We start from the raw sequence: 26,237 nt of genomic DNA, 5'->3' as shown, positions 1-26,237 counted from the left end.
TCACAGCCTGTTACTCCTCCTGAAAAAGAAAGCAGGGCTCCTGGACTAGGCCTTTGGGAAGCTGTCATTGATTCCATCCACCTTCCTGACCTCAGACTACTGGGCTATGAGTGCCTGCTGTGTGTTAGACTTTATGCTTAGCACTAGAAATGCAGATGAGTCAGTTATGGTCTTCAGTGTTGTGGAACTTCTCACATCTTTAGCTTCACTCTGGGAGCCCTGTATTGCCTGTTTTCCCATGAGTGGAAGTGCTCAAAGAGGCTGGATAGGGATGAAGACAAGTCTGGGGCTTCCCATGGTTCTAAGTCTAAAGCGAGGGCATTAAATGCTGAGCTCTGACACTTCCTTCCCCTCCCCCAAACAGGTTTCCCTTGCAGCTGGAGAGTGGACAGACTGTGGAGTGCACAGTGGCACAGTATTTCAAGCAGAAATACAACCTTCAGCTCAAGTATCCCCACCTGCCCTGCCTGCAAGTTGGCCAGGAACAAAAGCATACCTACCTGCCCCTAGAGGTGAGGCTGCCAAGTAATGGCTGGGCTGGAGAACAAGTATTGTACCTGCACACAGATCATCAGAGGTCTCTTCTTCCATTCGTAATCTCTCATTCCCATTTTGAAGTTTGGAAAATTGACATTCTGAGAGGTATGAGGTCATTCAGTGAACTGCAGGCCTCATTCTTAACCTGTTAATTTCTTTTGTTAGATCCTATACTGCTCTCAAGTTCTTTTAGGACTGCCAGGCAGAGGTGAAAGCTGTATTTATGTTTAATAAATAATTAGTTTGTTCAGGACCGAGATTTCAGATATCTACATTCATTTTAATTTTTATTTATCGTACCCTATCCTGATTTTTAATTTCTCTTAACCTTATCTGGAGCTGGGGATCCTAAATGACCTAGAAATACAAGTATACCTTATTTTCCAGAAAATGGAGATACATTTTAGCTATAATGTGAGTCCTATTCATGTTATCAATGTGATAATTAGTGTGTTTCTGGAACACACTGTGTTTTTTTTTTAATTTAATTTTTTTTTAAGATTTTATTTATTCATGAGAGACACAGAGAGAGAGAGAGGAAGAGAGAGAGGAGAAGCAGGCTCCATGCAGGAAGCCTGATGTGGGACTTAATCCTGGGACTCCAGGATCATGCCCTGGGCCAAAGGCAGGCGCCAAAACGCTGAGCCACCCAGGGATCCCCCATCAGTGTGTTTCTTTTGAAGAAGTTTTAGCCCCAAGATTTGCCATGTTTTTATGCTTTAGCAGACCTTTGAAATCCTGCAATTAAAGAATAATAATATTATTTAAGTCATAGAATACAAATGCAGAACCATTGGGCTGTATTTGATTTGGTATACACTAGCTAAGATGTCTAATGAGAAACCACTGCTGACTTCTTCATTGTTTAGACCAGTACTACTCAAAGTGTGTTCAGTAGACCAACAGCAACAGGCATTACCTAAGTGGAACTTGTTTGACATGTGGAATCTCAGGTTCCACCTAGAACTATTGAGTCAGTAGTTTTTAACAGAATCCAAAGAAGGATTCATGTGAACATTAAATTTGGAGACGCACTAGCCTAGAATAACATCTTACTCTTTGTTCTCATGGCAGGAGTCAGATAGCTGGGACTATAAAGTTCAAGCCTTATGTGAGCTTCTGGGATTTCAGAACTAACCAGAAGGAAATTAGGCTGAGGGGAGATAAGATCCCAAAACCCAAGAACTCTGACTTTAGTTAATAGGTGTCGATGCATGGAAAGTGGGATGAAGACAGTATGTTCTCTTGAGGTGTAAACGGGAGTCCTTAGGGACAACCCCAGCTAAGTAGATGGGCGTTTAGTTAATATTACTGCAAGCTGAGATTTTTTTTAGCAAATTAACATTACTTCTGTTGAAACATTAATTTCCAAGGTGAATAATTTACATAATGACATATTTTTATTCTTATTATCGTTTTTAGAAGGGGGGAGATAGACAATAAATAGATAAATAAGAGAGTGTCAGATAGTTTTAAGTGATAAAAGAATAATAAAAGATTAAGGGGACAAATAAGGGAGGAGGGGATTGGAGAGCCACTTTAGTTATTATGGTCAAGGAAGGCCTCTCTTAGGAGACATTTGAGTCTTAAATTATGAGATAGAAACCACCTCGTAATAACCCAAAGGAAGAGTCTTCCAGGCAGGAGGAAAATAGTAAGTACAAAGGCTCTAAAGCAGTAGGGAGGTTGGATTTTTTAAGATACCCAGAAGGCCATAGTGGCTGGTGTGTGGTATAGGAGGGGGAAAAGTAATAGGGGATGAATTTGGAGAGAGGTGCAGGGTCAAATCATGTAGGCTATTATAGCCAGGTAGGGTTTTTGTTTTGTTTTGTTTTTTAGAATAACTTTATCAAGATAATAGTTCACATACCATAACATTTATCCTCTTAGGAAGTGTACAATTCAGTGGTTTTTAGTATATTCAGAATTGTATAACAATCACTATTATCTAATTCTAAAACATTATGTCATCTCCAAAAGACAACCCATCCCAATAGTAGTCACTTACACTCCTTCTCTCCACCAATCAGCCCTTTGTAATCACTAATCTATTTTTGTCTCTGTGTATTTGTCTATTTTGGACATTTCATATGAATGGAATTATATAATTGTCTTTTTTTGACTGGCACATTCCATTTAGCATAATGTCTTCAAGGCTTATTATATTTTAGCATGTGTCAGAATTTTCTTCCTTTTTAAGGTGAAATAATACTCTGTTGTACACATATTACCACATTTTTTTATCCATTCATTCATTGATTGACAACTTAGGTTGCTTCCTCTTTTTTAGCTATAATAAATAATGCTGCTGTGAATATAGGCGTACAGATATTTGTTCTAATCCCTACTTTCACTACATACTCAGATGTGGATTTACTGAATCGTATCATAATTGTGTGTTTAATTTTTTGTGGAATCACCATATTGTTTTCCACAGTGGCTGTACTATTTCACATTCTTACCAGCAGTGTACAAGGGTTCCATTTTCTCCACATCCCTGCTTTAGTTTTTTTCCTAATGTTGATTCTGTAGCTGAAATCATCTCTCAAGAGTGCTACAACTTTAAGCTGCTTTTAAGAGTACAACCATATAAATTCTAACAATTAAGGATTTTTATTGATTGAATCTGTAATTTGTATATTCTTTGGGATATGGAATTTAAGAGCATGTGAGGTTAAGGGCAGGGTGGTTTTCCTTACCATTGTTCAAAATGAATCTTGGAAATAAAAAATGAACTTTGGAAATTAGAAGGAAAACCAGTACTTAGATAGTGTTGGCCCTATGGGAACAAGTCACATATTTCATTTTCTCTAACCCCTCACAGCAACTTCATAGACAGCCAATGTTTTATCCCATGACTGAAATTAAAGAAGCAGAGTTTCAGAGTAGTTACGAGATCTGCCCAAGGTAAATCACTTGGAAATGGCAAGCGTGGGCTTCAGACTCAAGTCTTTGCAAATTACTGGCACTCTCTACTCTGCCAAAAGGCTTCCCATACCCAGCATTCTGAATATAGTATTTTGGGGAATGGAAGACTTGTTTATCACTAGAAAATCTTTTCTGATCTCCATTGTGTTCTCTTGGGCTCAAAACAGGAATGCATGGCAAGATGTCCCTCACACCAATGAAGGATGCTGTCAGCCAACGGAGACCGTGATTTCTGTGGTCCAAGAGCTTAGTGATCATTTGTAGGTTAGGGCTCAAGTTAAGAGCCATCCCTAGTTCCCCTGGTAGGTTGCAGGGGAGTAACTGAATGCTTGTCATCATTGAAGAGCTAGCTATCTACTACCTTAGGAATCCAGTTTGTGTATCTTGAGTTTTTACTATTCAGAAGAGCTCCATGCTGGGTCCTTTGGTAAATAATAATTTATGTTAGAGTTTACTGTTGACTGTGTTTTAGAACTATTCTCAGTCCTTTAAGTGCTTTATTTTATTTAGTCTCCGAACAACCCTATGAGATTGTTACTGTTCTCCCCAGTTAACATGAGACCTGAGCCCAGATCTGGCTCTGGATCCCAATCTGTTAATGACAGAGTGGCTGTATTGCCTTTCGTATTGCACATGGATATTTTCTAACTTACCTGTCTCTGCACAAGAGATTTTGCAGTCTCCTTCCCAGGGCTGACAGCCAAGATCTCCTCCCTTATTGTGGGGCTCTGGGTACAGGATGGACTGTACTCAAGCCAGAGCTACCTGTCCTTCTCGTTTCCTCAGGTCTGTAACATTGTGGCTGGGCAGCGCTGCATTAAGAAGTTGACCGACAACCAGACTTCGACCATGATAAAGGCTACAGCTAGGTCGGCCCCAGACAGACAGGAGGAGATTAGCCGCCTGGTCAGTAGGGCTGCAGAGAAATGTATGCTTGGTTGCTCAGTCATTGGGGCCCCTGATAGCATAGATGCTTTTCTGCCTTGGCAGGATCCTCAGGAGAACACAAGTCTGGATTTGTTGCCTGGGATTCCATAGGACTGCTCTTGTTTCTTGACCCTGTAGCTACTTGGCTTCCTATTTCTTTTTCCCTCCAGTATTACTTCCCTGTGTTATCCACTCCCACTTACTTCATTTTCCACTTTCCCCCCTTTTTTAGGGCTATTACTTTCCAGCCCCAGCTGCTCTTCAGGGCTTTCTCCTTGGGACCTAGAGGGTGAGCAGTATTGCCAAGCTGCTGCTCCCCTGACATCTCCTTCTTTTATCTTGCAGATGAAGAATGCCAGCTACAACCTAGATCCCTACATCCAGGAATTTGGGATCAAAGTGAAGGATGACATGACGGAGGTGACAGGGCGAGTGCTGCCGGCGCCCATCTTGCAGTACGGCGGCCGGGTGAGCAGGGTCAGGGCCAGACAACATCTCTGGGGCATATGGGAGGGGGAATTGGGTTGTATAGCCAGGGGCTTTTGCCCCTCTACTTACCTGGCTCTACTGAGGCTCACCTGGGCACCCGCTCTTCCTATCCCCAGAATCGGGCCATTGCCACACCTAATCAAGGTGTCTGGGACATGCGAGGGAAGCAGTTCTACAATGGGATTGAGATCAAAGTCTGGGCCATCGCCTGCTTTGCACCCCAAAAACAGTGTCGAGAAGAGGTGCTCAAGTAAGGAGGGTTGGGTTTATGGGTGGAAGGGTGGGAAGGACCCCAGAGCTGCCTACCTTCCCTTACCCACAGGGGGCCAAGATTCAGCTTGTGGTCTCTTCTTTCTGACTCTTGACCTTGCTTCCCTGTGCTTTCTGGCTCAAACTTCTCGCTGTTCCTTTTCTGTCCATCTGTGGTCAGAAATCTCACTAAGGAGCTGTATTTGTGTCAGAGATGATGATTTAGGGCATGAATCTCCTAAGGGAGGCCTGAGTTACTGTTATAATTACTAACATTGGAAATAAATAGTAGTAGTGATGACTATAATGTTAAACCAACATTCTACCTAATTTTTGTTCTCTTCTCTCATCTTCACAGTGAGTAGGTGGTGGTATTTCCATTTTCAGGAGACTGAGACTCAAAGAGTACCTTGTACAAGGTTTGCATATGAAGAAAGTGTCAGAGTTGGGATTGAATCAGATCTGAGGCTTCAAAGCTTGTATTCCTCATTGGAAACAAAAGCTCAGTTGGTTCTCTGAGCTGTCCTCTCCCATACACAGAATTTGTTCATTCAGGTCCAAGTGACTTGAATTAGATGAACAGGAGTTGTAAGGGCCTCTTAGCTACCTGAGGCTGAGGGGCTAGGAATAGATGACAACAATGAAGAAAATAGTAGAGCCAAATGGTTTAAAGGAGCATGTTAGGGGAGTAATGGTCTTGAGTGAATGAATGAATAGTAAAGAAATAACTGACCCCCTGCAGTCTTTTTTTAATTGAGATGTTCCAAATACCGCAAAATTAACCCCCCTAAGTGTACAGTTGAGTAAGTAGTTCGCGTAGTCTTTTGAAGTGATGTCTTCTTATTCTCTCTGGATCCAGAGTAGGATCAGTGCACACCTAGGCTGAGGAAAAGTTGGTGGAGCTGACCACTTTGGGTATTGATGAGGATAACAGCTGTGTGTCCTGGCAGGTTCAGCTGGTCTTGGGGTTTTTATAAGAATTAGTTACAGGATCAGCACCTGATGATTGTGGGAATTCTGACTGCCCTCCCTGTGCATCTCTCCTGTCCCTCCACAGACCCACAACTACCACCATCACACTTCTGGTTTCTTTCAAATGAGTTCCTTTTGTCCCTTTCCTGGGTTTGGGGGGTTTTACCGCCATTTAGGTCATGCCACTCGTAGCCTTGACCTACTATTGAAGAACTGGTCCTTAGCAATATTGGAAAGGCTCCCAGCCATCCGCCTTTGTGTCAGCTTGCTGGTAGCTCTGTTCCCTGTGTGCTTCTCTCTTATTCCCAGGTTCTTTCCCTGTTCAGTTCTCTTGAGAAACAATCCATTGTTTTAGCTTTTTTGGGGTACAGAAACTGATAAACCTAGAATCTTGGAGTTGTGAGTCTGTTCATCAGTGATCCCCAGATGCAAGGAATAAGAATATGACTTGTTCACCTGGGTCAGTGGTACTGAGTTAGATTGTTTGGTTCTGGGCTAAAGATTAAAATCTGGGAGTCTTCAGGTATGGCCGTGGATGAGATTGTCCAGGGAGAATGTACATAGTGAACAGAGGCTGAGAGTAAGAACTGAGAGAAACTGGAAATAGAATGAAGTTCCTACAGGTGTGTGAGGGGATGGGCTCCAGAGCACAGGAAAAGGCATCCTCTAGTGAGACAGGGAGAAGTGAAGATGACTGTGGAGGTGGAGAAATTGGTAATTGGGATTGGATGAAGTCCTAGGGTCCTCAGAATTTTCCTTCTGGCTAAAGAAATTCTCTTACCTCAACTGTATCACGTTTAGGAGAGGATTTCAAAATCTTGCCCATTCTAGACTTCTTTCAACACCTGGCCCCCAGCACAGGACACAGCATGCCAAGTGTGATCTAGTGGAGAGAGAAAATTGGGAATACCACTTCCTTTGCAGTAGAGACCCACTTAACTAAATTTGACTGATTAAATTTGTTGTTCCTTTATATCCTCCAGCCTCATTCTATTCCTCTTTTCGGATGCAGCCACTGTCATGAAATGTGACCTTCCATATAATTTATATGTTTTATATACCTACATACAAATGATTTATAAGATTTTTAAAAGATTTTTTAAAAATTATTTATTTATTTATGATAGTCACACACAGAGAGAGAGAGAGAGAGAGAGGCAGAGACATAGGCAGAGGGAGAAGCAGGCTCCATGCACCGGGAGCCCGACGTGGGATTCGATCCCGGGTCTCCAGGATCACGCCCTGGGCCAAAGGCAGGCGCTAAACCGCTGCGCCACCCAGGGATCCCAATTTTTAAAAGATTTATTTACTTATTTTAGAGAAAGAGAGAGCCCACTGGGTGGGAGGAGGGTGCCAGGGCAGAGGGAGAGGGAGAGAGAAGCCCAAGCAGACTCCAAAGCTGAGTATGGAGCCTGACTCCAGGCTTGACCCTACAGCCTGAGCCAAAACCAAGAGTCAGATATTCAACTGACTGTGCCACCGAGGCACCCCTTAAGAGATTTTACATTTTACACAACAGTATCATATTGTATTTATCTTGTGTTTGCCTTTTTTATTATTTATTTATTTATTTATTTATTTATTTATTTATTTGTAGTAAATATTTGACGAAATATTTTCTTACTACATAGACTTTTGAATCTATCATTTTGGTATTTATATGCTATAAAATGTCCCCTAGATAATTGCTTTTATTCTCTATTTGTGTATTGCTTTTAATCTAAATGTATGATTTTCACAAGTTAAATTTCCTGCTGTTCATTTCAGTCTGTCATCATATTTATATAGCTTGATTTCTTAAATCTACTACTGTATGTGTACCCTTTCTTCCAACTTTGTCTTCCTTTCCTAGGGTAAAGCCCTAAAGCCAAAGGAAAAAAGCTTTGTTTAATTATTTGCTCTTAGGAGGGCACCTAGGTGGCTCAATCCATTAAACCATTTGCCTTCAGCTCTGGGTCATGATCCTGGAGCCCTGGGATGGAGCCCCAGGTCAGCTCCCTGCTCAGTGGAAACTAATTCTCCCTCTCCTCTTCTTACCGCTCATGCTTGCATGCTCTCTTTCATATAAAATCCTAATTTTTTTTTTTCTCTTTGCTGTTAGGCTACAAAGAATCAGCCTAACAGGAGAAGAGGGAGCTGATTTTTACTGAGCACTTCCTGTGTTCTGATCACTGTTGGAGCTTATTTTAATATGAGCAGAGACCTTTCTCTCAGGCATTTGCCTGTTGCTACAGACTTCGTGCACAGGAATCAGCTACTTGAGTGGGACAAGGGAGGGACTCAGAATTCCCACAGGTCCCTTCCCTTGGCTCTCTGCCTGTACCATTGAATACTTAGCAAGCTTGATTTTGTCCTTCTCAACTTTTAAATGTGGTTTTTTATATTGGCTGTGATCATGTCTCATTTATCTCAGAATGTCTCAGTGGCTATCATAGTGCTAGGTACCTAAAATGGAGGCATTTGTTCAGAAGAATTAAAGTGGGACTCATTATCTCCTGTCATGACCATACTTGTGCTGCAGGAACTTCACAGACCAGCTGCGGAAGATTTCCAAGGATGCAGGGATGCCCATCCAGGGCCAGCCTTGCTTCTGCAAATACGCACAGGGGGCAGACAGCGTGGAGCCCATGTTCCGGCATCTCAAGAACACCTACTCAGGGCTGCAGCTCATTATCGTCATCCTGCCAGGGAAGACGCCAGTGTATGGTACAGTTCTCTGGGGACAATGATAATGAAGATAGGACTCCCTGGAGGGTCCTGTGGGTTCTTTGCTCTAGTCAGAGTTCTTCCTTAACGTCGGTATTCCTTTTGAAGGAGAAATATTAGCCCGTGTGAGCCATTGAGTTATCCCAGGTTGCGCTTACCTGCTCACACTCCATCCTAGTAACATTTACTGGGGTCCTCTATGTGCTGGTCTTAATGCCAGGCTAAGCTGAGCCAAACACAGATATGGGTCAGTCCAGATTCCTTCCTACCCCTAGGAGGGTGTAGGACATTGTGCAGTATACTCAGGCAGAAATTGTGGTGGTTCTAGAAGTTGTCTGTTGCTTGGGAATGACTTGGACTTTCCGAGAAGTTTTCTTTTTCTCCCACTTTTAAGAGTAGGTCCGACTACATATATATATGTATATATATATATATATATATACATATATATATGGCTCAATTCTTTTACTGTTTTCCCAGCACCTCTCCTGTTTGAAAGAAAGAGGTGTCCCTCCACTTTCCTGGTTCAACCCATATATGCTCTTGTTCCCATCTCATCCTGCCACTTGTGGGACTTCGTACCCTTTATCCCTCAAACTTGTTCAGATTCCCCATCCAAGAGAATGTTACCAGTCAGGCCATCTCCTTTACTTTTTGTCTTCTTATTTTTTTGTTTTTCTTCATCATACTTTTTGAAAGAGTTCTCCACATTTTCTAGACCCACTTCCTCACTAGCTGCTTACTCCTTTCATCTGTCTTACCTCTGACTTTCTCTGAAACTTCACCCACAGAGACCCATCGGTGACCTTTCTCACTTCTCTTGATTTTCTCTGTCTCGTTTTATTTTGTCATTACCAGATACGCTTGGTATTTTCCAGGTCTCTATACCCTGCCTTCTCTATCTTTATATTCTAGTGAAATTTTCATTTATTTCAGTTGCTTAAAGTCATCACCTCTTATTAATATGTTATAATGTATTATTAAATCTTGGTCCAACCCTTGACCTCTGCCACTCCCATCTGTCCCTTTGACCTTTCTTCCTTCTATAAGCATTTATTTATCACTTACTATGTGTGAAACACTATGCTAGGTCCTAAATACATTGGTGAAGAAAACAGATGTAGTCTCTGCTCTTATGATGTGTTTTGGTGGGCAACTCTTTTTTTTCCCCTACCCTTCCCCCCCCCCCACCCCTGGACAACTCTTTAGTAGCTTCTTTTCTGTCTTTATTAGTAAGCTTTTGTCTTTACGTCTTCTGTATTTGGCATTGTAATTGCTTCTGGGTACCTTCTCCCAAACTCTGGAGGCAGTCTGTGTTCTCTTTACTCCATCTTCACCTTCTTCTTTTTTACAGTCTTAAGATATATTCTCTTGAATAAGAAAGATTTCTCATTTACTGGATGAGACCTTTTGTGACTACTCCCCCAAAAAACTTCATTGGATGAATTCACAAAATAACAATTTTTCAGGGCCCTGATCTTAATTAAACCTTTTCAGCTTTATCTTGTATTGTCCCTTTGCCACATATACTGGAAACATCACTTGTTCTGGAATTAGAAAGAAATGGATTTTAGTCCTGGCTATGCCAGTTTATTAATACAAATTAGCTAACCTTTCTGAGTCATGGATTAATTATATAACAAGCAACATCTAACCCAGTGCCTGGCACATCGGAGATACTTTACATGCTTATTTTTTTGCCTGTGCTTTCTAGTCTCTGGCTTTGCTTACATCATTTGCCTTTTTCTAGAATATCTTAAGTAATCTTCTTCTTATTGCCCATATTGCCCTTAAAATTCTATCCATCAGGCCTCAATCTAAATATACTTATTTCTGGAAGCCATCTTTTACCATCCTACCTAGAGGATAAATCTTTCCAGATTCCTTTGGAAATTTTATCAGGCTGTTGATCAGTTGCTGCCTTCTTTGATATTATTTTGAGAGTCGAGTAGATCTTTTGCTCTGAAACCTTCTTCCATCTGCACGTATGAATCTAAGGTAAAGCCTTCCACTGACGTCATATTCAGTAATTGATAATGGAGAGAAGTTGATTAACCTCCAATCCATGTCTCTAGGCCTTTAATCGATATCCTTGGATGCAAACTAAGGATACTTTTTAGAACTGCTTTGAGTAATTATCCACATTTCTAGTTCCTTTCATTAAAGGGAGAATCCATTATTGGCTTACCTGGGGAGTACCTTACTTTGCAGTATGCCTGAGGAAGGCAGTGCTCACTTAGAGATTTCCCCACCCTGGGCTCAGTGATGCTTTACCTCTGTCAAGTTTTAACCTTGATCAGGACCTTGGGTTTCTTCTACTTACATTCTCTTCCTTGACTATATACCACTTGGACAATGAAGACAGTTGCCTAGGAATTAAGCCAGCAGATTAGAAGAATCTAACTGCTCCTCTTACGACCCTTACCTTGCCTTCTTGGAGGCCAAACAGAGCAAGATCCAGTTGCATTGTGGTTGCCCTGAGAGTGTAGAAGGGGACAGTGTCACATTTGTCCATTTCGAATCTGGTGCCATATCTCACCCTGTGCTTTATATTTAACTCTTTCCTCTCCACTAAATCGGTACTATTATCCTTTTTTAAAAATGTAGACTTTTTATTGTAGTATACATCTAGAAATCTAGAGTATCTAGAGTTCAGTTCTGTGAATTTTTACAAAAAGTCACAGCAGGGTGACCAGTACCCAGTTTTGGGAGCAAAACATGACCACCACCTCAGGCTTCTAGTCACTACAGCTTCCTATCAGTGGTAATCACTTTTGGCTTTTAGTGCCATAGATTCATTTTGACAGTCTTTGAACTTTATGTAAATGAATCATTTATTATGTACTTTTGGTGTGTCTGGCTTTCACTCAACATTATGTTTGTGAGTTCATCCATGTTTGTTTAGTTTGTTACATAATGTTAACATTATGTAACATAATTTAGATGTGTTTATCCATTCTACTATCAATGCAGATTTGTGTTGTTTCCAGCTTTTACTGTTTTTTTTTTTTTTGCTTTTACTGTTTTAAATAATGCCTCTGCATATATTCTTATACATACTGTTTGAGCATATATATTTTCATTTCCATTGGTTGTATACCTAGGAGGAATTTTGATTATATAGTTTACACTTCTACCAGCATTGTATGTGAATTATAGATGCTTTACTCTTACCAAATTTGGTATTGTTTCTTTCATTTTAGCCATTTTTATGGTGTCTAGTGGTACTGTTTTGTGCTTTTTGTGTGTGTGTTCCTTTTTTTAAATTTTATTTAAGATTTTATTTATTTATTCATGAGAGACACAGAGAGAGGCAGAGACATAGGCGGAGGGAGAAGCAGGTTCCTCGCAGGGAGCCCAACGTGGAACTCGATCCCAGGACCCTGGGACCATGCCCTGAGCCAAAGGCAGATGCTCAACTGCTGATCCACCAGGGCGTCCCATGTGTTGTGCTTTTAATAGAATTTCTCTGATGATTAATAAAGTTTGGTGTCTTTTTATATGTTTATTGGCCATTTCACTAGGCTCCTTTGTAAAGTGCCTGTTCAAGTCTTTCCCTTTTCTTTTTGTTGCCTTAACTACCTTTTTCTTACTGATTTATAGGTGATTGATTTCTTACTGATTTATAATTCCTTTATTTAATATGTATGCGTATTATATATACATACAGAAGATATACATACATATATCTTCTCTGTGACTTGCCTTTTTACTTTCTTAATGGGAGTCTTTTGTTGAACAGAAATTTAAAATTTTAATGTACTCCAATTTGTATAATATTTTTTCTTTATGATTAGTAATTTCTGTGTCCTTTTTAAGAAATCCCAAGATCGTAAGATAGTAGTCTATGTTTTCTTTTAAATAAATGTATGTATGTGTTTTGACCTTTCACATTTAGAATTCGTCTGTCTCTTCCAGAAACTCTTGCTTTCTCTGTCCCCTGGCAGTGGTTCTTCTGCTTGTGCAAAGCTTAGAATCTCAGCCTCTTGTCCACATCTAGAATTAGCAAAAAGCAGCTGCAGAAGATAGCTCAACTTGGTGAGATTCTCTTCCTCTCTGGAGTTTTTGTCTCTTTAGTTCTTGTCTCAGCACCTCTCTGCTGCCTTCAAAAGATGATTTCTGTATTTTGTCTGGCTTTTCTGAATTTTATCTGCAGAGGCATTGGTTGGCCACTAACTACTCTGTCTCTCTTGATAGTGGAAATGATCCTTTAAGCTTTTTAAATATGTTCAGGTCTCTCTCATCGAAAACATACTAAATCTTTCATTGATCCCACATCTCCACCTTGGCACTTTGTATCAGCAAAATAGTTTTTGCCTCTAAACATTAATTTCTTCTGTAATGATAAATTCAAAGGATATCTCTGGGGCACGTGGGTGGCTCAGTCAGCTAAGTGTCTGACTCTTGATCTCAGCCCAGGTCTTGATCTCACCATCATGAGTTTAAGCCCTGCATTAGGGCTTCATGATGGGCATAGAGGCTACTAAAAAAACAAAACAAAGGACATTTCTAGTCCTTATTTTACTAGATCTCTTAGTAGCATTTGACTTAGTTGAACACTTGTTCCTTGAAACTCTCATTTTCCTTGGTGTTCATGATACAACTCTGTCTTCCTCCTAGTTCTCTGGATATTTCTCTTTTGCAGACTCATCTTCTTAATTGTTCTGCAAATGCTGGAGGTTCCTCAAGATTCAGGTCTAAGCCTTCCTCCTTTCAGCTGTTCTCTTCCTTGATGATCTCATCAAGATCATGCCTTTAATTACCCTCTGTACAAAATATCTAACACATTTGCATGTCCTTTCAGACTGCTTTTGCACTTTAAACTACTATTCTCATTACCTAATTGACATCCTCACTGGGATAACCAAAAAGCACTTCAAACTCAAAAGGTTTCAAAATAATTTATGACCTGTTTTATTACAAAAGCTAGAAACTTGAAATTTATCCATAAAAATTCTTTTTATCATCTCTGAGTCCCTTAAATCTCTATTGAACCTGTTTGTTTCTTTCTATCTTAAGTAACTGTCTTCTTAGTATAAGCAACCCTCAGTTCTTGCTTAGGTCAGTCTGATAGCCACATTCTTTCTCTTACACCATGGTTCCTTTACTTTCCCTTTTTTTTTTTTTTAATAATAAATTTATTTTTTATTGGTGTTCAATTTGTCCTTTACTTTCCTTTTTAGTTACTTTGGCTTTTCAGTTTCTCTATCTCTCTCTCTCTCTCTCTCTCTCAAAATTTTTTTAAGATTTTATTTATTCATGAGAGACAGAGAGAGATAGAGAGGCAAAGACACAGGCAGAGGGAGAAGCAGGCTCCATGCAGGAGGGAGCCCGACATGGGTCTCGATCCCGAGTCTCCAGGATCACGCCTTGGGCTGAAGGTGGCGCTAAACCACTGAGCCACCCGGGCTACCCAGCTTTTCAGTTTCTCAAGCAGAACTCCTATCAGAGTGCATTTTTGCATCCGTTCCCTCTGGTTGGAATGCTCTCCCAACTCCACCCCTCTTCTAATGATTTTCCACCACTGGGTTTCATTTTTATCATTATTTAGTCCTTTCCTGGCTGGGTTATTATCCCCTGATATATGCTCTCATACCTTCATGAAGTTTTTTATTGTAGCATTTATCATTGTTGTACTTCTCATGATTTTTAGATTAGTCACTAGACAGTAACCACTATGATTAGGGACTCTATGTTTCTGGTTATCACTGTATTCTTACCTTCTTATATCCTGCCTGACATCTAATCGGCATTCAGTAAATATTTGTTGAACGCACTAATTACTTCTCTCCCTGCTTATAGCTGAAGTGAAACGTGTTGGAGATACACTTTTGGGAATGGCTACACAGTGTGTGCAAGTGAAGAATGTGGTCAAGACCTCGCCTCAGACTCTATCCAACCTCTGCCTGAAGATCAATGTCAAACTTGGTGGCATTAACAACATCCTAGTCCCACACCAGCGGTATGATCTCTGTTGCCCACTTGCCCCGTCAAGCAAGGTACCATGTTGGGGATTGTCAAAACGATAGGACTCTGGCCAGGCAGAGTGAATCAGACACAAGGGAGAGATGACCAAAATGGGTACTAGATGGTGCCAGGAAGAGAAGATCCAACTCCTCACCATTTGTTTTCTCTTCTTTGTTTAGCTCTGCCGTCTTTCAACAGCCAGTGATATTCCTGGGAGCAGATGTTACACACCCCCCAGCAGGGGATGGGAAAAAACCTTCTATCACAGCAGTGAGTGATACTCTCCAGCTTCTTCTTAAGGTTCTCATTTTAGCTCTGAGCTTCGAAGACTGCACATAATATCCTTGCCTCAGCTCTGATGCTTGACCCTTCATAAAAACTTTTTTTCCAGCTGATCATCCCCATTAACCACTCCCTTGGTATCTTCATTAAACTAACTCTGTATGGTATCTGTTTTTCAGAGAGAGCAGTGAGAGTGTAGGCGGTGGCCAGAGACTTTGACCAGTCTCCATCACTCTTGCTCTGTGTTCAAATTTCTCTCTCTCTCTCCATGCCCACTTTTGGGATATAGGAAAGACCATATCTCTTCTCTGAAATCCTTTTTAACGTGGTTACCTAGTTGCTGGGACTGACTGTTCTTTCCTCTTCCCCATCCCTACCCCTGATCCATCTAATAGATTAGTTGTCTTTCCAATCCCTCTCTAGCTTCTCTGCTCCCCATCCCTAGGGGCTTCTGAATTGCTAGGGATCAGGCCTTTCTTCCCACTTCTCTTTTCTCAACCCTCACATTTCTCTAGGCAAACGGGGCTAATCACAGTAAATGCAGGTAAATACTATGCTATGCTTATCCTTGTTTTCCTTGTGGCCGTCCATCCTAGGCTCTGGCCACGTCCCCTTTGAAAATGATATTACTCCTACCTCCTGCAGGAACACTCTTCATTGTGATTACTGGGTAGATTAGTACTTAAATTGAGAAAAGGACAAACTTGTAGCTCTTTGAGTTGGTAGTGCCAGACCTTCACATTACCCTCCTGCAAGGGGTAAGAAAATCGAACTTACCAAGTACTTACTGTGGGCTAGGTCTTATGCAAGGTGTTTTATTTTTTTTAATTTAATTTTATAGAAGATTTTACTTATTTTTTCATGAGAGACACAGAGAGAGGCAGAGACATAGGTGGAGGGAGAAGCAGGCTCCCCGCAGGGAGCCCAATGCAGGATTCGATCCCAGAACTCTGGGATCATGCCCTGAGCCAAAGGCAGATGCTCACCCATGAGCCACCCAGGCATCCCTGCAAGGAGTAGCACTGTAAGCAGGTGGCATTCTTATCTATTTGAGAGGAAAAAGAAGATCAGATGGATTAAATAACTTCTGCATGCATGATAGAGATTGAAACCAGGACTCATTGTATCCAAAACCCTACTAATTTGATTGCATAGTTTTCTTGCTAAGAAGCCTTCCCCAAATCCACATCCTAACAGTGTTGGGAGGGTGGAAGTTCTGGAGGCTGATCCTGCCTCTTTGATTGTTAGGTGGTAGGCAGTATGGATGCCCACCCCAGCCGTTACTGTGCTACTGTGCGGGTGCAGCGACCCCGGCAGGAGATCATTGAAGACTTATCCTACATGGTGCGTGAGCTGCTCATCCAGTTCTACAAGTCTACCCGCTTCAAGCCTACCCGCATCATCTTCTACCGAGATGGGGTTCCTGAAGGCCAGCTCCCCCAGGTAGGGCCCAAAGTAGGTGAAGAAAACCTTCACATTGGGGCCAAAGGGCCTAATGGGTGCAGAGAGTACTGCTCCCTTTTTTAAAGCTATTGGCATTGGGAGGTGGTACTTTGAGAGCTTTGCTAAATGGCAGTAAGGCCTAGGATGGTCCCTAGAATTTATAGTTCCTTTTTTTTTTTTTTTAAGATCTTATTTATTTGAGATAGAGACAGAGCACGAGTAGGGGGAGTGATAGAGGGAAAAGGAGAAGCAGGCTCCCCACCGAGAAGGGAGCCTGATGTGGGATTTGATCCCAGGGCCCCAGGATCATGACCGGAACCAAAAGCAGATACTTAACTGAATGAGCCACCCAGGTGCTCCTAGGATTTGTAGTTGACAAGTTCCTACATAGGTGATGCTGCTGGTTGGAGGTCACACTTTGAGAATTACTGCTGTTGAGCTTCCTTCAGAATGTTCCTCCTATTCTTTGTCCCTGCCAAGTCTTCATATTCTGTTGTTCAGAGTATATAATGAACTGGTTTCCTTGACTACCACTTAATATTAATACAGCTGTTATTTATTGAGCACCTCTTATGTACTATGAATTGTGGTAAGCACTTCATATGTGTTCTACTTAATGGTTAGAAAAACTCTATGAAATAATAATTATCCCATTTGACAGATGATGAAACTTGAGGCTTGGAAATGTTAAATGATATCTTCAGTGTCAACCAAGCTAAACAATGGTGGAACTGGGATTCAGACAAATTGGTGTGATTTGAGTTTATGCTCTCATCCATTTCTCAGTTTTCTCTAAGTCATCCAGTCTTCCCTAAAACAGCAGACAAATTTATACTATCATTTTTCTGTTCAGGAATGTCTAGTAGCTTCACATAGTCTTGGGATAAAATTCAAACTGCTTAGCAAAGCAATCAGGAGTTATTAAGCCCCTACTAGGTTTTTTATACTTTTACTTAATTAATCTGTTACACTTTTCACAACAGTTTTGTGAGGCTAACTTTAGTAGATGTGGAGAAAATGAGACTTAGGAGGTTAAGCAGCTTGCTAATAGGAATATAACTGAATAAAGCTTGGGTTTAAACCTAGTTCTAATTGATTTCCATTCCGTCCATTTTCTACCATACAGTTTTGACTCCCTATATCTGACTTCTAAGGCCACAAGGCAACTATTGCCTATGGTTATTTACTTGTGGGTTCTTCTTTAGCCCATTTTCTTATAATCCTGCTTCTTTGTAGGACTGAATTCATCTACTCCTTCTGTATCAATTCCTGAACTATGTGTCTGCTCTTCTCTGGTGATCTCAGCACTGTCTGCTCTTAGAGCTCAGGGGGAATTCCTATTATCCTCCTGATTCTGAAATTGATCTTACTTTGGGCATTGTGATATTAGTGATGTCTGTGTACTTTGGTTCTGTGTCTTTTTATATATGAACCAGGTGAGTGCTCTCTGCTGATGCCAGCCTCCCAACCAAGGTTTTTTAGCAACATATCATGGCAACTGAGTATAAGACAAATTTTACAGGAAGGCTCTGTCATCTGTGATGGTTGGGTGTCAGCTTATAAAGAGACTGAGCAAAAAGCCATATACAAATGGCAACCTCGTAGTTCACACAGATGTGACTTAGGAGAAGCTATATGTCTCTTTGTCTCCCTTCTCACTCGTGCCTAGATCCTGCACTATGAGCTGCTGGCCATTCGTGATGCCTGCATCAAACTGGAAAAGGACTACCAGCCTGGGATCACTTACATTGTAGTGCAGAAACGCCATCATACCCGCCTTTTTTGTGCTGACAAGAATGAACGAGTGAGTAAGAGATTGAGGAAGCCACTCATACCCTTATCCTGTGTCCCTTCTCTTAATATGGAAAAAGCCCTTGAGATAAATTTGGGGATTTAATCCTTGGTTTGTCTGTTGTCTCTGGCCCCTTCCCCCAGCTCTTGTCCTTCCCTTTTTTCCTTTTGTCCCCTCCTGCCTTTATAGTCCGGCTCCTTCCTCCTAGCTCCCTCACCTGTAGACCCCTCTATAGACCAGCTCCCAGAGAAGAAAAGAGAAGTACTATTTATTGAAGTTCTGTTATATGTCAGACACTGTACGAGGTGTCTTCCTCACAGCAGCCCTGTGAGGTAGGTATTATTACCTCCAGTTTAACCTCAAAAAAGTTAAATGACTTGCTAAAGTCACACAGCTAATGAATGGTAAAATCAGGTCTGTGTGACAGTAGAAGCCCATTATTTTAATATCTAATATCCTCTAGGAACAGCAACTTCTGCTTTACTTTTGAGATTCTGGTGGGCCAGGCAGACCTTGGGATCTTGGGATCTTGGTTGTCTTTGTCTCTATACAGATTGGGAAGAGTGGTAACATCCCAGCTGGGACAACTGTGGACACCAACATCACCCACCCATTTGAGTTCGACTTCTATCTGTGCAGCCATGCAGGCATCCAGGTAGCCGGGCTATGTCCAGGGGTTTCCAATGGGTCAAAAATGAATTGATTATTCCCATTGTCTCTAAAATATATCAGGTGTCACTGAGGGCATTCAGAACAGGATTATTCTCTTAATAAGCTTTTAGCGTATATGAACAGAAGTACATTTTGAGCATCTTAAGCAGGATTGCCCGTAACAAGGGTATTTTGTGACATAGGTAGCTTTGTGTGTGCGTCTTCCAACCCAATCACACTCCTTTTTTTTTTTTTAAAGATTTTATTTATTTATTCATGAGATGCACACACACACACATACACACACATACACACACAGAGGCAGAGATACAGGCAGAGAGAGAAGCAGGCTCCATGCAGGGAGTCCTATGTGGAACTCCATCCCAGGACTCCAGGATCACGCCCTGGGCGGAAGGCAGGTGCTGAACTGCTGAGCCACCCAGGGATCCCCCACCACACTCTTAATAGTGATCCTATTCCTTAGCATTGGCCATCCCTTCTGCCCAACCTGGGGCCCCCTCACCTTCCTATCTTCCCAGGGCACCAGCCGACCATCACATTACTATGTCCTTTGGGATGACAACCGTTTCACAGCGGATGAGCTCCAGATCTTGACGTACCAGCTGTGCCACACTTACGTACGATGCACACGCTCCGTCTCTATCCCAGCACCTGCCTACTATGCCCGCCTGGTGGCTTTCCGGGCACGATACCACCTAGTGGACAAGGAACATGACAGGTGAGGCCTAGGATCAAGGTGGCTTTCCTTTAGCATCAGCCTCTGGTACTAGATCCTCTCAACTTTCCTTGGGCAGAAGGAAATGAATATTATATAATATGGTATCTTTGGGCTCATATGCCCAAATCTGGGTTGGGGCTTTCTCTTAACTTGGTATGGGAATTGGTACTCTGAATGGGGGAATGGATTAGCAGCAGCTCAGTGCACCAGGAAGGACTTCTTTCATTTTTGCTTTTCAGTGGAGAGGGGAGCCACATATCGGGGCAGAGCAATGGGCGGGACCCCCAGGCCCTGGCCAAAGCCGTGCAGGTTCACCAGGATACTCTGCGCACCATGTACTTCGCTTGAAGGCAGAACGCTGTTACCTCACTGGATAGAAGAAAGCTTTCCAAGCCCCAAGAGCTGTGCCGCCCAAATCCAGAGGAAGCAAGGAGGAGGAGGGAGGGTAGGGAGGAGTTCAGAAGGCCTTGTTTCCTTCTACAAAGGGGGCAAAAGGGTGGGGAACAGGGCCAGTAAGCCAGACCACCAGCCAGAAATCTTTGATGTCCACCTCATGACCCCCACCCCTCCACCCATCTTGTCACATCTGGCCCTGACCCCACTGGACCAAGAGGGGCAGCACTGGTGCCCACCATACACACAGGTGTCTCATGTGACTCACAGTGCTAAAGACTCATGCCTGACAGCTTGCTAAGGTCGGCTCTGCAGCCCCGCGGACAAAAGCTGGTAGGTTTGGGTTTGATACTTTAGATGGGAGAGTGAGGGGCTTGAGAAAGTGGGTGGGAGGAGGGAAGGATTTTTTAGGAGCCTTAATCAGAAAAGGTCTAGATTTGTTTAAGAGGAAAAACGAAACCAGACCCAGATCAATATTTTAGAATACTAGATGTTTTAATGGGTTGAAAATCCAGTTTGTAGGAAGATTTTTAATGCTAATGATTTTGGTTGCTCCTCCCCCAGCTGACACCCCTTTTTCCCTTATTCCTTTCTCTCTACTTTGTCTACCCCACCTTACACCTCCTCCCTGACAGACATCCAGCCCCTAGTAAGACTTAAGGCACTATGGCACTTAGCTCTGAAGTGACACGACCCTGTCTTCCTTCCGCCTACTGGTGGGTAACCAGTGCCTTCCCTGTAACGGTAATGCTGCAGAACTGCAACCTTTTGTACCTTTCTTTGGGGGGATGGGGTGGGGGTGGGAGAGGAGGTAGGTGGGGAAGAAATACCCCTAACCCAACAAGCCTCTAGCCAGAGCGCCAGCTACTTTGCATTCAAAGGAATTAACTTCCATATTCATTGAGCTTTTAAAAAGATCACAACCTCAAGATGGTTAAAGTCCATTGACATTTGCACTTTCAGACATGACAAGTCTAGGAGCTGCTGAGATGACTGGCCCTTGGCCTTTCCACTTGACGCCTCCTTTTCTCCCTGTCGTCGTCCCCCCCCCCCCCCCCCCCCCCCAGCCTTCCCACCTGCCTGGGTCTGGAGTTACTTACATCGCATTTCTCATTCTTGGCTTCTTTTTTCCCCTGATGGTCAAGTCGATTATGTTTCAATATTTCTTAACTGGGGTGTCTTATAACAAATGATCTTTAGGTCTAAAATAAGAAAAAAAAAAAGAGCAAAAACTAAATGTTATTTTTATACCATAACTTGAGTCTGTTGCCAAAATCTGGAAATCCCTCCCATGCCCAATAAGTTTACATCCCAGAAACATTGAGCCATCAGAAGGAACTATGTACCTGACTTATTCTTTGGCCTGGCTAGGTAGGGAGAGTGGTTATCTCCCCAAGGTGGGGCTCAGGCTCCACCCTTCCCCTGTGCAGATAATATCGTTTTCTTGCTGTAGGCGCCCTCCTCTGCACTGCCCTGTACTCTTCCTGCAAGTGCATCTTCCCTTTCTCTAGACTGTTCTCTGACACTTTGGCTCATCCCAGATTCCAGTGTGTCCTGTGGACAGGCTGGGGGATTTTGCTGCTCCCTATCGCTTCTGTTTACACAAATGAATTTTTCCCAGTTTCCCACTAGGGCATGTGAGTGGGTGGCATGGGCCTTTGTTTTGTTTTGTTTTGTTTTGTTTTTGTCTCCCTGGATAAAGATGGGGTTTGGCTATCTTGCAGAACTGGAAAAGTAGGGGGTTTCTAGCTTGGTGCCTGCTGGCCTTGAGGCAAGGCCCCCTCTTTCCTTAACTGTTCATTTTTTTCCTATCCCACTGCTTGGGATGAGGAGTTGCAGCTTCAGTGTGGAAGTTCCTCTTTGTGAGGAGCCTGGGCTTGGGTTTGCCCCAATCTGGTGATGAAGCCATGACACTTTAGACCTAGCTCAGGCTTGGAGGCCAGTCTGAATCCTGGCCTGTGTGCTTAGAGCTACCATTTCCCCTCTCCAGCAGCCCTTGTACAGACCCAGATTTGCTATGCAAAACAGTCTATCCCAGGTTCTGTTCTGGTTGGCTACTTTGTTCAGCAACTTCACAAAACGTAGCACAAACATTGATTATGGAGAAGGCATCAGGACTGTTGAGTAACTCCTCCTCTACTTCTTCCCTACTGGCTACGGCATGGGATGCCCCATGGGCACAGCCCAGCTGAAGAACAGAATGGAGGGCTCTGGGAGGAGGCAGCTCACTGGAGAGCCTACATTCCTTACACAAGTGCCTAAAGAGAGTGATGCCAACACTCCATCTGCCCTGTCCATCGCCTTCATATAGTGTCTACTTCGTGTTCAGTCACCCTTTGGGGAGGGGAGCTCTCTTGGGACAATGGGCTCTGCATGTTCTCTTCTTTGGGTGCATTTAGGGGCTGGGATCAGGGCACTGTTCCTGGAGGGTCCAGTCATTCACCAGCATTTGCAAATATCCATAGGGAGCTGGTGGTAACCACCTACTCTCAGCAACAAGTTTATGTTCTCCTTTTTCTCTCTTTGCCTCACTCTCTCCATTTGGATTTTGAGCTGGGGCTTAAAAAGCATTTTTTAGCCCTTGGGCATTGCACATGCCATTCATGAAATAAAAAAGCAAGAGAAGCAGTTTGGGCAATGGCAAGAAAATGACTTCTTGCTCTGATTTCTTTTTTTTTAATCTTTGAGACTTGAAAAATATCCTTGACCTTGAGGATTATTCTTGTTTGAAAGATGGTGCATGCAGTTTGAGAAGTGGTGTTAGCAACAAGCTTTGGATTTCTTGGATTTGGTTAAGTGGTGCTTCTTACTTGTGCTCTGAGAAAGTGTTGGGGGGACCCCAGCCTCATCCTCTTGGACAGGTCTCTTGCTCCCTTCATTCTACTCTCTTGCCTCTCTTTTCTACTTATCTCTTTCCCTGTTGTCCTTTTCCTTTTTTCAATTCACTAAGCTTGTTTGCTGGCCTGCCTGCCTACGTGATGATGAATTCTCTGCATGGCTATGATAATCCCACTGTTAGCTAGCAAGGTCAGGCTTAATACTCCTTGGCTGCAGAAGACCAAGAATCTGTTCTCCAAGCCTGGTGATGTTCTCTCTGGGCTTGACTGCCATCGATGTTATACAAAGGCAGATCAGCAAGCCTGCCTACCTGGCATGAAATCAGGAGGGCTTCTGACAACTTCCACACCTGTCCACTCCTTGGGGTTGGTTTCTCTCATTGCTTTTTCTAGATCTGGTTCCATGTCTCTACTGGGGCCTCCCTTTTCTGAGGATGTCCTAGGGTTGAGCTACTTGGTTTCCGGTGTTGGGGGGTTAGGGGATGGACATGGGGGAAGAAGAAAGTGATCGGAAGAAAATGGGAGAGAATTTGGATAAAAGATGGGAAAGAGCACTGTTTATTGATCATTTTTCCAGTCTAGTCTGACCCATTGGGGGTTGAGGTGCTATTGCTGAACCTTGGGATAAGCCTGGGGCTATTGTTGATGGGAACTTAGGTTTAGAATAATGATGAGGAAGGTACCTAAAAGCATGAAATCTCCCTAAAAACCTCCTGGTTCCCACCTACTAGATAGCCCCACTAAGGCCTCCTCATTGGCTAAGCAACAATGTTCTTGGATGGGTTTTGTTTTTGTTTTTGTTTCTGTTTTTTTGGGGTCCAGAATTCAGTAAATGAGGCTAGCACTCAGGATGGGCAGCCAAGGGGACAATTTGACTTCTTTGCTGGCCCATGGGGTATCTATCTGCAAGGCTGGTGGACAGTGTTTTAGACCTGGCATCATGTGTAACAAAGAAGAATGGAAGTTCCTTCCCCTTCAGGGTGGAAAGTCATCTCAAACTAGCCAAAATGCAGTTTTGGAAACTACATTGGGGGAAGTTATTTTTTATATTTACTGGGCCTCGGCCAATCCAGGATGGTAGCTGGGATGCCTTCCTTTTAAAGTCTGATCATGGCAGGGATATGCAGGGCACTCTTTCCTATTTAGCCTTCTAAGCAGATTGGGGAGAAGGGATTCTCTGGTTTTCTCTTTCCCCCCTTTTATTAGGACTTGCCTTCTCCCTAGGCAGGGAGAGAGGCTAGGTTGGTGCTCTCCCCTTACTCTATTCCTACTGACTTAGAACCTCTGGCTGCTGTTTGGGAGCCTAAGAATGGGAGTGGAGGGAATGGGCTCAAAATAAAACAGAATAAGGTGGGGAAGGCAGATTTCCTTCTTTAAAAAGGAAAATAGGAAACCCTCCAAGGATTGTGCAAGTAAAGACAATGTGTCAAATGCACTGAGTCCCCTGGTGTAGTAGCAATAAGGAAAAATGAAATGACTTTCCTGTGCACACAGTCCAACCCGATTGGTGTGTGATGTTGCACTTAGCAGCCATCTGGTGGGCATGTGTGACTACTCTGGGTTTCACTTTAGTTTCTAAACTTTTTATCCCTCTCAAGTCCAGCATGGATGGGGAAATGTCCCTGGAGCCCCACAGCTGTGTACTTGTTTGCATTTGTTTCCCTTTGAGACTTGTGTTTGTGTCCTGCTTCGAGCTGTACCTTGTCCAGTCCATTGTAAAATTTTCCCAACAGCTGTAATGTACAGTTCCTTCTAAAGCAAGCAACAGCAGCACAATTCTGTGTTTTATAAAGACAACAGTGGCTTCTATTTCTAAAGTGCGGTCTCTCTCTCTCTTTTTCCCCAGCCCCATTAGCAAAGCAAACTGTTGGGATTAATTATATCTCTGATAGATTTTAGGTTAGACTAATAGATTGTTATAAGAGCAGAACCATCACTTATATAGGAAAGTGGATAAAAAAAATACCAGAATGTTGAAACTACAGATAATATGTAATCCTTCACAAGCCCTCCATTTATTCTTCATTCAACAAACCATGCAAAGCATTGTGTCCAGCAGTATTGTTGGGGGAGGAAGCAAGCACAGATCAAAAATGAGGAAAACCGTGTCTCTCTCCTTAAGGAACTTAAAGTTTCGTGGGGGAGAGGAGTGGCCAAATGATTCCCTGGCCAAATGGTGAGAGACTGATACGAGGCTATTGAGCTGTAGCAGTGAAATAGGAAAGGGAAGATTTTTGAGAGATGCTCAGAAGATAGAATTAATAGTACTCAATAGAAGATGGAAGGGAAAGAGAGGAGCAGAGTCTAATAACGCTCAGGTTTCTGCTTGAGCAATGGGTATATTGGGACATTTTTCTAACCAACACTGGGGGAGAAGGAAGAATATAGAAGAAAGATGGTGAATTTTGTGAAGACCGCCTTGTATAAGACTGAGTTTAGAGGTTCCCATGAGGCAACAAGTTTAAGGTTTCCAGTAAACACATATTTTAGTTCTCAGGGAATACTACAGAACTGCAGTTGTAGATAACGGGATTCATACTCCTATAGATGGTAGGTAAAGCTGTAGGAATGAACAAGATGGCTTAGAAAAAGAGTAGATCAAGAAAAACATAGTGTCCAACTCCAGGAAACACAATTTAAAGGATGAGAGGAAGCTGAGCCTAAGAAGACTGTTAAATCACTACTAGATACCTTGTTTAGTTTTTACTTAATGAGGTAGGAGAAAAGTTAGAATGCAATAGGATCCAAGAAGGGCATAATTAACAACATGAACTGCACTGAGGAGGAGGTATTTTTTTCTACTCAGTTTACCATCCTCCACTCCATCTTCTTTGACATCTTACAACTATGTGGTCATTCTCCAGTATTTCTTGAAAGTGAGCATTGAAAAAACCTAATTTAAATAAGGCTAAGACCAGGATTTCCGAATTGTTCACCACAACCACCACCTCCACCTCCACCTTCCTCCTGTCCTCAGGAGATACTTGTAAAAGAATAAAATAAACAAACCTAATTTTGTTCCTAACCAGTGTCCTAGATGGTGTTCCAGTGCACTTGATAGCACTTAGCAGCTTGCTTTATTTATTTTCATGACGTGTTTTCCCAGAGCCTGTGAACTTCTAGGAGCCAAAACTACATTGTTCATTTTTTGTCACCTCAGGGCTGTAGCATATATCAAGGGATCAATATTTGTGAATAGAATTGAAATGATCTAGAAATTTGTGGTTCATGAATACAGAGAGGGAGTCAAGAAGTGATACTGAGTGCACAGGATGGACCTGACTCTCAGGTAAGTAGAAACTTAACCAGATTACCATTACCATCA

The 26,237-nt window shown here is 42.5% G+C and overlaps 1 protein-coding gene across 6 annotated transcripts in view; it reads left to right on the top strand.

Annotated features, from left to right (window-relative positions):
* AGO1 (argonaute RISC component 1) overlaps nt 1-24,729 on the top strand; it is a 35,432-nt gene extending 10,703 nt beyond the window's left edge. For 3 of the 6 annotated variants that reach the window (XM_035698760.2, XM_035698758.2, XM_049094513.1), the window contains 12 exons: nt 365-512; nt 4,252-4,371; nt 4,738-4,869; nt 4,998-5,131; nt 8,624-8,808; nt 14,611-14,770; nt 14,955-15,045; nt 16,306-16,500; nt 18,170-18,304; nt 18,846-18,947; nt 19,483-19,682; nt 19,922-24,729. In XM_035698760.2, the coding sequence (XP_035554653.1) occupies nt 365-512; nt 4,252-4,371; nt 4,738-4,869; nt 4,998-5,131; nt 8,624-8,808; nt 14,611-14,770; nt 14,955-15,045; nt 16,306-16,500; nt 18,170-18,304; nt 18,846-18,947; nt 19,483-19,682; nt 19,922-20,030 (1,711 nt within the window). In that variant the 3' untranslated portion in view covers nt 20,031-24,729. The remainder of the gene's footprint in view (nt 1-364; nt 513-4,251; nt 4,372-4,737; nt 4,870-4,997; nt 5,132-8,623; nt 8,809-14,610; nt 14,771-14,954; nt 15,046-16,305; nt 16,501-18,169; nt 18,305-18,845; nt 18,948-19,482; nt 19,683-19,921) is intronic. The other 3 variants (XR_007402506.1, XM_035698761.2, XM_049094512.1) reach the window with 3 other exon arrangements.
* Nucleotides 24,730-26,237: the final 1,508 nt, after the last annotated feature.

The sequence above is a fragment of the Canis lupus genome, chromosome 15 (genome assembly GCF_003254725.2).
Source record: "Canis lupus dingo isolate Sandy chromosome 15, ASM325472v2, whole genome shotgun sequence".
Lineage (NCBI taxonomy): Eukaryota > Metazoa > Chordata > Mammalia > Carnivora > Canidae > Canis > Canis lupus.
This window is presented reverse-complemented; position numbering and strand designations above follow the sequence as displayed.